Below are 12,726 nucleotides of genomic sequence, written 5' to 3' on the forward strand. Positions count from 1 at the left end.
TGTGTGTGTGTGTGTGTGTGTGTGTGTGTGTGTGTGTGTGTGTGTGTGTGTTTGTGTTGCAGATATAGCTCATACAGTTCTCTATGCTCATACTTTACTGGTGCTTCGGATATTAAAGTGTATTGAATGTGGATTAGACCATATGGGTATTTGTCCTACAAAGCTCACTGAACGACTACAGGAATTAAATAATGTTTAATAATTCATCCCGAATAGGCCGTCCTTATTTATCTTAGGCAGGGGTCAAGTGAGGTTTTGTTTGAGCCGACGGTAACAGGTAGAAATTAACATGTTTGGGGAGGTATCGTTTAAGTTGTTAGGTGTTCCATCCATTACAACTTTCTTCTTTCCAGCCCTCCTCCCGTCCTCTCTATCTCCCTGCTCCTCCTCCTCCTCCTATTCTCTCTGTTCCTCTGTTTCTCCCTTCCTCTGCTAATAAATTATGTATGCCATCTCCAACTCACGGAGTGCTGCACTGCTGCACTATCTGCTCTAAATTGCTGTTCTCTCTCGCTCTCTCTCTCTCTCTCTCTCTCTCTCTCTTCCCCATTTCACTCTTCGCCTCTCAATCTCTCCCCTTCACACCCCCTCTCTTTCTCACTCTTAATCTCTCTCACTCTCACTCCGTCTCTCTCACACAAACTCAACTCAACCTTCCCCCTCCTCCCCTTCCAACCCAACCACACACTACTCCTGTCTCAATTGGTAGGACCAGCTCTTCTTTCCCAGAGTTCCTTGCAGCTCAACTCCACCCCGGAGGCTTCGCTCCAGTACTCTGCCAGCTACCATAGCAACCAGACCCTCGCCCTTAGCGACAGCATCTCTGCAGCAACTCCTCAGCGTAGCGGGCAGGTTGGAGGAGCCGTGCACAGCTACAACCAGGTAGGAAATTCTGCTGCATGCAGACGATAATGAGGATGCCAGTGCTGATGAGGATTAAAGCGTCAGACAAAAATTCTACCGCCGGCCAGTTGCATAAACTTGAGCGTGGGTTCTTTGAAACTTTCACTTTGTAGCTAGCTGATGGCCAGAAAATATTAGTTACTGGCATGAGAGGATTTTTGACCAGAAAGGTTACTGACTTGAAGTGAGTTCTACACTGTTTATAAGTTGAGCAGCATTGTACGTATTTACTCATGCAAACTTGTAAGGTCTCCCGTAGTGCTAAATTATGCGGTGTAGGATGGTTTCAAGATTCCTTGTTGGTCTATTTTCTTTCACAGACTGAGCGAACATCTCCCTTCTTTTTCCTCTCCTGCCTTTTTTTTCCATGCACTATCTTGCATAGCGCTTCTACAGCTACATGTAACTCTGACTCTCAGTGCTCTCACCGAATATGGATTTATATATACGTCATATATATATATATATATATATATATATATATATATATATATATATATACGTTTCTTTGCATATTTATATAGAATCCCAATTTTTCATTTGTCCCGCTAAAGAGATTTAGTCCAGTCACTACAACGGGCTTTTTAAGCAATCCAAAAGAAGACAAGAAATCAGATGCTCACCACCAAAATGAAGAGACAATCAAATACACACAGATGAATCTCAGCACACTTCTTGTTTGTAAGAGCTTGAGAAATAAAACTCGATACAAAGTCACATATTAATCACAGCAGTGTGCTGATAGGTAGAAAACCCACCAAATTACTTTACAGCCTACAGAAGCCAATTATTTCCAATTTTCATGTCCTCGACATATCAGTGGTAATACCCATACTGCAAACACACATGCTTCCACACACACGCACTGTACTTTCAAACAGACACCCACACATCTGCTTAATCAGTGAGCAGCTGCAGTGCTTCATTAAAAGATATTGCCACTGTCTGGGACAAATGTTCCATTTGTGATAGATGATTATGAATGGAAACCGAGAGGAAATGTTTTAGATCAATAAATATAAACCAGGTAATTATTTAACAAGGATCGCACCTCACTGTGAATATCTTTCATGTGTCTGTGCACGTACTCGCACGTGTACCTCCAGTGAGGTTTTCATTTCGAGAGTGAAAGGATGTTTGTTTTCTTGTGTTAGTTTCTCATTTGACATGTGTGAAGAAGTGTGCACATGCATATCTGTGCTTTTGTTTGCTTTCGTGCATGTGTCTTTTGGAAGAGAAAGGTGAAGGAGGTGGTATCTGTCTTTGTAAACACATTTATTCATTTCTCCCCCCTACAGTCACACCGAAACACATTTCAGACCTGGTTTCAGATAAAGCTTAGTAGATGCCTTCCTTAATAAATAAGAAATACAGGAGGAAAAGACAGGAAGAAAAACTGATAGACAGGGATATAGATGGATGGACAGATAAGGAAAAAAAGAACGTTCATTCTTTCTGCAGTGTTCCTGTCCTCTTTCTCCTCCCTCCCATCTTCCTTCCCTGTCCTCTCTGCTCACCATCTCTGTCCATGTGAGTGTGTGTGTGTGTGTGTGAGTGCTTCTCCTCTGATGTTTTTGGCTTGTCAGAGTAATGGGGCTAGTGCTGTCAACAGGGCTTGTTGCTCATGAATAGCTTTATGCATGCCAGTGCTGCAAGATAGGCAGGTGCAGCTTGCATGCATGTGCAGTACGTGCATGTGTGTGTCCATGTGTTTGCATGCTTGTGCAGTTGGGAGTGCATATGGATATGGGGGCAATTTTTACATGCACTCCCTCGCCCATGTGTGTATGTGGATGCATTTAAAGTTTGCATAAGTGACTTTCTCAAGGAGAGCGAGACAGAAAGTGAAGGGGCTAGCATGTTGCTGCTCTTTTGTAGGATATTTATAACCCTGAGAGGCCATGCTTTAATAATGCATGGATACATGGCACCTCAAACATTCCAGTGTTTTACTTGAGGGAAAAAGAAGCTGCACTGCAAGATGACAGAGTTGGATAGAAAAAAATTCTCCTGCCTTGCAGAATTTGCCAAGCTTGGTATCTGTTAGTCAACTCAGCCAACAAATCATCTTCCACTAATGTGTTTACTCACCCCAACACGGTCTCACGGGGATTCGTGAAACTGTCACGTCAGTTTTTGTTTCGGTTTCGTGCGCACCAACACGATGTCGTCATGTTTTTCGTGCCGCTCACCACGAGCGAAACCCGCTGTGGTAATCACATCTGAAAGTGGTTTATACCGGCGGATTCATGACGATCTAAGCTGTCCATCGGCGTTTGCGGCCGCCGGACATTCTTTAAATTCCTATGCAAATTCGGCGGATTCATGACGATCTAAGCTGTCCATCGGCGTTTGCGGCCGCCGCCGTGGCCGCGGCAGCGGTAGCGGCTGGATGTCTGGCGGCCGCAGTGGCGGCCGCAAACGCCGATGGACAGCTTAAATCGTCACGAATCCGCCGGTATAAACCACTTTCAGATGTGATTACCACAGCGGGTTTCGCTCGTGGTGAGCGGCACGAAAAACATGACGACATCGTGTTGGTGCGCACGAAACCGAAACAAAAACTGACGTGACAGTTTCACGAATCCCCGTGAGACCGGGCTGCAACACCCAGCTATGTATGTATTCATTCATTCATTCATTCATTCATTCATTCATTCATTCATTCATTCAGTAGCCTATGTGTCTGACTTTGCATTTTGATTGTTGTAGCACATCTAGCATTAAACACAAACAAGGAACATTAACAGGATTCTTAAACTCAGCTCAGTGGCCTTCATCTCATCAGCTTTATCTCCCACTCGGCTTCATAACCCACTAAATTAACACAGGGGACTTATGGAGACGATTTTACAGTGCTCTGCATATTGGCTCATATCCTGATTAAGATCAGGCTCTCTGGCTGTTTATAGACACTTTTAATAATCCGGTCCCAAGTAACCCTCTATCCAAATAAACAGATCAAGTGATCTTGTATACATAAAGCATTTTTTCATATGCGCTTCCTGTAGGTTTCCTTTACACTTAAAAACTCAAGCTTTCTTTTTAAAGCCTGCAGCTAATTGCAGTACTCCTCAGTAAGCTGTAGCCTTGGCTATCCGTAAGGTTTTTTAAGATGCATAAAAGGCACCGTGGTATAATTCTGGATACTGCTGCAGTTAAATGCATGAGCCCATGTCATTTGTATATAGACATACACTACACAAATGATCAATTATCAAGACATGAGTTACATGTTTGGTTAGAGCATGGTACTAAGTGTTCATGGCACCAGGTTTCCTCCAGAGAAAACACGAAAAAGATTCTTGCCTCTTTACCATAGAAGACATAAATACTGTTGGTTGTTTGGGATGGCTTGATGTATGAATAGTGACTTGTTTATGGAACTTGTCGTAATATATTGAACACTTGACGTTACCTTCGAGAGTCCTGAGGAGACTGAAGTTGTCCACATGTTCACACCTTAAGGCATACTGTAGAAAAATAAATAGCAGTCATTGATGTTTGAAAAAGGAGAACCAGAAATGTTGTTTGTTTCTTTCACAGTGCCACTGTAAGATCTCAATTTTAGCCAGTCACTGTTACCTTAGTATTTCTGACCTCTGTCTTCATGCCCAGATTTTGACTATACAGATGATTCACCCAGTAAATTTATCACACAGTTGCATGTTGGTTTGAAAGTAAAATTCCTTCTGTTCTTTGTAGATGACTCAGGTTAAGGTACTGCTTCAATTAGGAATTACTTCTCCTTTGTGGAGATCAGGGTGGAGGTAGAAACTCAAGGTCAAATGTTATACTGTACTCTTTTGTGAGGACTTCCACATACCGGTATGCACAACAATGTAATGTAGGAAGGCATGCTGTCTCAGAATACTGCTGAGACAAGGACTTGCAAAAAAGGTGTATGTAAGCACCATCTCCTTATTTTACCCATTTTCCATTCCTTCAGTCCTCATCAGTGTCCCTGCTGTGCTTGTCTGCCTGTTTGTTTCCATAAACTGTATGTCAGGATTTTTTTCGAAAGACACTGCTAATCCACTCAGCTAGAGATAAATCAGTTTCCATGACCCCTCTCCAAACAAAGCAGTGCTGGAGCCACAGGCCTGTCTTCAGCAGACAAACTCTGGCTCATCGCAACGCAGGAAATATACCCACAGACGGCCACTGGAAACATAATGGGGGATTGGGTGCCTGTGCATGCCGCTATATTTATCTTGGGACGGTTTGCTGAGCAAGGTGCTTCTGCACAATTGTACAGCTGCAAATATTCACACCTGGAAACAGTTGCAAAAGATCAGTGTTGTGTTTTTTTTCATGCATACACGTGTTTTAGTTTGTTTTGCCATAAAATAAGGGCACAGAGTGCACATGTCGTGATAGGTATTCAAATATGTATTCTGATTTAATGAAGACAATCCATGTTTTCTTGCCCTCTGCAGAGATATTAATGTATACATATGTGAACATACCTTCCTTAATTCTATGAAACAGACATTTTGAGTGTTACTAAGTTTAGCTACTGTATATGCAGTAATGACAAAGTTCCAAGGTGACTCAGTGACTGTGTACTTGCATAATGTAGCCTTCCACAACTGCAGCCATGTCAGGCTAGTAATGTATTTGAATCACCTTTACAGCTCAAGCATCACCATAAGGAGATATGAGGCTCAGCGGAGCTCTGACATATGCTCCCCCCTACTGTCTCTGGAGAATAAGGAATAAGGAGAATATATTTGGATAGACTAGAATGTGATATGTGCTAGAAAGGCTTCTCATGCTCTGCCTTTGACTCACACAGTGGCACACAACTTTTTTGTCTGGAAGGAATTCACTGCATATTGCAGTCATAGCTGTAGGTAGCAGGGCCGTGGGTGAGTTAAAATTTGCATTTCTTTCCACTGTTTTTGTTCAAATATGACTCAAATGAGGACAAGACTGCTGACTTACGCTGTATCATAGATTGCTTCACCACACCAAATCAGTGTGAGTACCAGCCAACAGCTTTGTCTTACACTTCAAATGTAACTGATTTTAACACAGATTCAGTTATTTTATCTATTATTTGTGAATATTGGGGCTTATTTGAGAGCAGATGATAGATATTAGGTCATGAATATACTACGGAGTATGTAATTCTTTCCCCTACTTTGAGGAGGTGGTGCAACAAGGGTTTGAGAAATGATTTCAGTCAGCTGAGCTCAGAGGACTTCATGGTCTGCTCCTATGAGTCTGTTTGAATCACCCCTCTGTTTTCTGTGGGGATTTCATTACCAGCTCCTCTAGGTTCATTTGAGACTCCTCAAAGGCTTGACTGAACTCATTGTGCATAAAAGTTTTTGATGGCCACTACTCTTTATTCTCTTTTATCACATTTTTCTTTACTCTGCGTCTCTCTCTCTCTCTCTCTCTCTCTCTCTCTCTCTCTCCCCCATCATCCCTACTTCTCCGTCTCCGTCCACTAATCAGCAGCTCTACCAATCTATTCTAACCTGTCATGGCTGTTCTTCTCTCACTTGCTCTGTCTTCCCCTGTATCCCTTCAGGTGACATCTAGTCGTGCAGCCCAGCAGCAACAATCACAAACTGGGGCAGGGTCAGGTAAGCTCTCACCTCTCTTTTTGTTCTTCTTTTTTTTTTTTTTTTTCCTCTTGGAGCTCAATTTCCTGTATAATACATTAATGTGACATAGCGTGAAGCACTGTTCATCTCTGCAGAGATGACATTTGGAGACATGTCTGACAACTGAAAAACGAACGTGTGATTAGAAGAATGTTTCCCTGCAGCCTGCACTCTGTATTATTTTCTCACTATGCTGATTTTTTTTTATATATACAAGCTGCATTGCCTCTAGTCTCTGGAGCATCATTGGTTTGTGTCAAGGTTGTGGATTATACATTTATAGTACTGCATTTAGTGTGTTTTATTTGTTTTATGCAGCTTGCTCTCTGAGGTTTTTCACTATGTTTCCAGTCTATCACATTCAAAATCTTTCCTATACAATATGTACATTTTACACAGGTATCTGTAGCATATCTATCCCCTAAATATCGTCTCAGTCAAACCTTGTATTTTGATGTAACTGTCAAAATTGTGTGCTTTTCTTAACCTCCTTTGCACATATTTCCCTGTTCCTCTCAGGCTTTTGCACTTTGATCAGTCCCACCACTACTCATTCATTTCTCTGCTTCTCCATGTTTACTGAATGTTCCTTTCTCCTCTGCTGTAGGTATCTACTATTCCAGCTCCACCCTGCCCGCCCAGCGTGTCAGCTCCCCTTTGTCTGGAGGAGGCTCAGGGTCCGGCTCTCCCAGTAAACTCCAGCGCCTGGGATCAGCCTCCGACACTCCGGGGTACTCCACCACTCAGCGCCTGCCCTCCTCTTCCTCCTCCTCTTCTCCCAGCAAACAGTCTCCTGCTAATCGGCTGGCCAAATCATACAGGTAGAGAGCCTGGGACACTGATATTGATCCTGATCTATGCAGTTTAATTCGCAGGTTTTACAGATGCATTGAGAAAAATATAATAATTGAGGGCTGAGTACAACAGAATTTAAAACAATAGAAACAAATTGCCTTGTTCTTGCCCGTTTATATCTTCTAATCTATGCCAGCATTCAGTGAATATAAAATCTACATATGCTTCTTTAGAAATAATTATTAGACCACCTGTTGTTTCTTTACCAAGTCTACACAACAGGTGTTCAACAATGAACATTTTGTTTGAATTTTATCATCATGGGTAAGTAATTATAGCATCTTCTAAAAGACAGGACTTTTTTTTGATATTCCATTACTTGCAATTATTCTGCTTCAAAATATGATGAACTGAAACTGTAAAAATGTCAAAATTGACACTAGAGGACAAGAAACATTTTTATGCATATATGTATCGAAAAGATAATCCAGACTAAATCAGTCCACAATGACTACAAGAAGAAAAGTGTGAGACGACAGGAAGACGGATATCTTGGGAAACCAGCTCTCCGTTTGAATCTTTAGAAGAAAACTCAGTATGACTCAACCAACAACTTTAAAGGAAAGGAACACAGTCTAATAATTTCTTCCAAAGCCATATAGCATACATGAAAGAGTAAGCATACGACTATTTTTATATGAAGTGGAATGAGTCATTTGATTTCTTTTTTTAATGTTGCTTCATCTATTTGTCTTGCAGCACCACAGTTGCTGTGACAACAGCAGGAGGGGGCGGGTCTCCCCTGAGGGTGGCATCACCACCCAACTCGACAGCGGCAGGGGGAGGGGCCAGTTCATCATCGTCCCCTCTTCACCAGGTACAGAAAATTGCAATGTGGATCCATGTAGGAAGGAAATGTATTCTGTCATAATAGAGTCAGAAAATGTGAAGCTTTTTATGCAAAGCATACATTTAAACTCCATTAAAAAATATTACTGGTTATAAAACATTTTAATGAATGCCACCACGACGGCGCTAGAGTTAATGGAATATTAACTCTGTTCCTCAAAGTGAAATCAATATAAAAGCTATTTATTAACTGAATCATGTCTCATACTTATGCATGTAAATACATTTTATTTGAATGTCTGTTTCCACTGCACAAGAACTATCTCCCCTCTTCAAATGTGCATGTTTTATTATAGGAATATCTCTATCACCTATGTCCTGACTTGATGTTTTTATTGACTAATTGTGTGTTTATTCTGCATGTTTAGTGAACATTATTATTATTATTATGACACACAGATTACACATTTTGCAGTGTGGTTTTCATGACAGAGCAAGCTTTTGTTCAAACAGTAGATTTAGAGGATGATTTGACAGTATTTACTTTGAGACACAACAGAATACAGATTATATTTCAAAGTGCAGTATTTACAGTAGTAATGCGGAGTATTAGTATTTTGTGAACAGATGTGTATTTGATGGTTGTAGCATTCATTGCATGCATTTATGAATGTATATTAAGGATTATAGTATAGTACACTTTGTTAGGTCTTTAATCATGACAACAGTTGGTTAAGATGAAAAGAAAAACAGAAATCAGTGTTCTTCAAAAAAGCTATATTTTTGAGATTCTAGATAATATCTCATGTTTTGTTAGTTATGATATTTTAGCTTTGTTTACTGCTTTTTTTTTTTTTTGATTGGGTGTTCTCAGCTTAAATTGCATTCTCAACTATAAGTGTTTTGGACATGGTTCACACATAGTGCCACTTTCCATTTGTAAGCTCATTTCCAAAATTTCTCATTTGGATATAGTCACAAAACTAATTTGGCAAACAGTGCAGGTACAGACACTTTGTATCTGAAGCACCCAAATCAAAACATCAGCCATGTTTGTCATATTTGGCTGCCAGCACACAGCAAGAACCGTTGTGTATAAACGTCACCGTGTTCATTCCCTGAGCTTATTTACAGCGTTTGGAAGAACAAAACAACGACACTCTTGTTGGTGGTTTTTTTTGCAGATGAGTTCGGGCATAGGGAGCTATGCCACTCTGTCTCCCAAACGACTGGCGGCTCATCACGCTTCTGATCAGTACAAGATCTCCCACGAGCTGTACGCTACTGCTACACTGCAAAGGCCTGGAAGTCTAGCAGGTGGGAGTTCACGCATTCCTGCAGTCTTACTTGTAGTTGGACAAAAATATAGCTAAAACAAATATGCAGCTCTTCTTTTAACGACTGCACTGTGAGTAGTAAAAGGGATATTCAGAAATTTTCCGCCGTATCAGTATATCTGTGAGCGTTTGTTTCTGTTGTTGATGTTGCCTTTTGTGTCAAAGGAGAATTTGTAGTCTAATTGTTACACATCATTGCATCTTACTGCCATTCTAAGAAATGTCAAGTGCTGCATTTAGCTCTATTGAAATGGCCCGTCTTTGTATGAGCGTTGTGGTCGGCATCTTGGGGTTGTCTACTCTGTCGCAGCAGTTGTACGTATTTCAAAAGCAGAGTCAGGGTCTTTGAGGCTGCCCTTTACAAAGTACTTCCAAATGAATGGACTAGCTTTTCAGCAGCTAGATCTGTGAATTATGAACTGTTTATGAACCGATCCGCTTTAACTACCAGACAGGAATCGGCTTTAAGAAGATTAAAAGGACTCTCATTCATAACTCTGTCTTCAAATAAGATCTATTAACTATGCCCAGGAGCAGAATGACACTGGCCTTGGTACTGACAGCCCTCAGGCTAACGGAGACTTTTATTTGCTCCTGAAGTTGCATGGACTTGTTAATGGCTTTCTCTCCAGACTCTTCAAAATTAAGTTGGCTGAATGTCAGCCCCTAAATGATAATGTGTTAGAACAGCTGTCTATGGTTCACAGTTGTGACATGTACAATTTTATTTCAGGTTGGGTATTTGTGCTCACAGAAGTTTTAAAAATTTTGGAAATTAATGAAGAAATTATTGACTTCTTCTTCATTTGCATCTTCTGCTTGGCTCTGAGTTAATTGCAGCTGTGATTTAAGTACGATAAAGATCACAATCATTTTTGTGTTCATGTGAATGGGCCTTGTTGGTGACTTTGTTGCAGCTTCCTTTGCAGATGGACTATAGATTTCCACAGTTTTTTCTTTCATGTAACAGAGATGAAATGTAAAATATAAACTAGATTATTATTGATTAAACCAGGCAGCAGTGTTTTGAAGCCCTGGAGTAAGTTTAATTGATCAGTCTTATAAACTTAGAGCTGTATTGATGGAGAACATGACCTTCATGCTTTACCCCGAGGGCATTACTGTGATCTTGAACCAACGCCTGGGGTTTCACTTCTCCCGAAGACTTTCAATGAAGTAGAAAAGAAACCACTGTGCAGGAGCGAGTCGCAATGGGGAAGAGATTGTCACTGTAATTAGCAGACCTGAGCCATTTGATTATCTGAATTTGATTTCATGTGCTGGGGCCACCATGCTGGGGTTGATTTTATCTCAACAATTTAAAAGGAACTAATCCTGGAAATGAGGCATATTTACCTTGACCTGTAATTTCTGCTAATCACCATATTCCAAAATCCTACCAGTCAAGAATTATTTGCAGATACAGTTAGCCAGAGAATTGCTCGTTCCCACTGGGTGACATCCTTCTGGAAAAAGCACAGTACCAGTTCATCTGAGTAGCATGTTTGGAGAGGTACTTAACAGCTCTACAGCACCTACTCTACAGTGGAGTTAAGCTGCGTGAAACACAGAAATTACCTAAAAAAAGAAATTTCCTGTCTGTGCTTCTTGTTTCAAGGGCCTGAGTGATACAGTGCAGTGTGTAAATATTGCCATGGTGGCCCAGCAGCGTGACGTGCAGCTAAAGGAAATGAATGACTAAGATCTTTTACCAAACACAGATAATTAGTTATATATAATTAGTTATTAGTTATCAATTAAAAAAAGCTATTATTTAGTGACGGAGCTTCATTGGCATGGACGCAAACTGCTGGTCAACATTGGAGCTTGAGGCATAGCAATTATCTTTTTGATATTAAACATATGTCCATCTTCAATCTTGGATTATGTGGCCCATAGAGTCGTAAATATATGAACATTTTTAATTTCAGATCTTAGGTTGACACCTTTAGCACCACAGTCACTTATAAAAGAGCTAAAGAAGGTAATATCTTCTTTTTTTAAACTCATCTACTGACTGCGAGACTACGTAACATTTAGTTTGCCTTCATTTTAACTACACAAACAGGACTTTGAGGCATCAAGTGCCCAGAGTTGGTTTTTACATGCTGTTATCCTTTTTAAGTATTTTACTGAATGAAACATCATGGGAGGGAATCTTCCTCTTTCTCTCTCCTTGTATCATTCTATCTTCTTTCCTTAAAGTCCTCCTTCCCTTTGAAAGAAAGAGGTCAGTACTTCCACGAGTGGGCCCTTGTGAGGCAAAAAAAAAATAAATGAATAACGAAATAAAACCGACTCACCAAGACTTCAAAGAGGAAAGGCATGGGGGGAAGAGGAAGAGCTAGGATGAGTCATGCCGTTAATGGGTGTGTCCACGACTCTAATTAGCACTCTTTCATGCATATTCTGACCATGTCTGTCTCTTTCCTGCTGTTTTCCCTCCTCTGTATATTTGTCTCTAGATTCACTTAATTTCAGCTGAGGTCAGTGGGTGTTGTGATGTCCAGACACTCTCTTTCTCAATTTCTGTTATTTTCTCAATTTCTATCCATCTTCTTTACCTTTATTTGCTGCTCCCTTATTCTGACTTCATCTCTGCCTTTCTGTTTGAGTTCTCTATCTGGCTACTGCTGGCTAGTAGAGTGTGAAGGGATGGAGTCTACTTTTAGTTGGCTTGGGGAGGTTAACAGGCCAGTCAGTTAACCACGCTGCTGAAAAGCATAAAACACAATAGCCTCATTGCCACAATGATACTCAAGACAGGTAGAATGGGGCAAAAAATGGTTTATCATTTGCCAGAGTTCAGTGCTGAAAGTGTAGGAATTCTCTTGTTTATACTCCAGGCTGCTTCTACCATTTTGTTGTGTTTAGTAGGAAAGATTTAGTATAATCACTGCAGTGTATTTCTGTTTGAGTGTTCACAGTGATTCATCTTTAACATGCTCTATTTGGCTTGTCTGTTTTGTCAGACAGCTAAAACAAACCAAAAACCAAAATAATGCTGCGACTGTAGCTGTAACAGTAGAACAGCTACAAGCTACGTGATCCTACTAAGATGATAGTGCCATCTAAGATGGCAAAGTGCCACCTTAGTGGTACATATGCATTGATTTCTGATATGATCTGACAGGTTGAGGGGTTTTCACTGTGTCAAGTTGATGGTGGATACACATAGAGGTTTGGATCCTGAAGCGCTGCCCCTTTATCCCCTGGAAAATCCT

General features: G+C 40.7%; 1 protein-coding gene across 3 annotated transcripts in view; it reads left to right on the plus strand.

Moving 5' to 3' along the window:
• Positions 1-12,726, plus strand: part of ctnnd2a (catenin (cadherin-associated protein), delta 2a) — a 267,403-nt gene that overhangs the window by 127,749 nt on the left and 126,928 nt on the right. For all 3 annotated transcript variants that reach the window (XM_051940357.1, XM_051940356.1, XM_022201208.2), the window contains 5 exons: positions 710-882; positions 6,446-6,500; positions 7,129-7,342; positions 8,076-8,193; positions 9,350-9,482. In XM_051940357.1, the coding sequence (XP_051796317.1) occupies positions 710-882; positions 6,446-6,500; positions 7,129-7,342; positions 8,076-8,193; positions 9,350-9,482 (693 nt within the window). The remainder of the gene's footprint in view (positions 1-709; positions 883-6,445; positions 6,501-7,128; positions 7,343-8,075; positions 8,194-9,349; positions 9,483-12,726) is intronic.

The sequence above is a fragment of the Acanthochromis polyacanthus genome, chromosome 20, assembly GCF_021347895.1.
Source record: "Acanthochromis polyacanthus isolate Apoly-LR-REF ecotype Palm Island chromosome 20, KAUST_Apoly_ChrSc, whole genome shotgun sequence".
NCBI classification, from domain to species: Eukaryota; Metazoa; Chordata; class Actinopteri; family Pomacentridae; genus Acanthochromis; species Acanthochromis polyacanthus.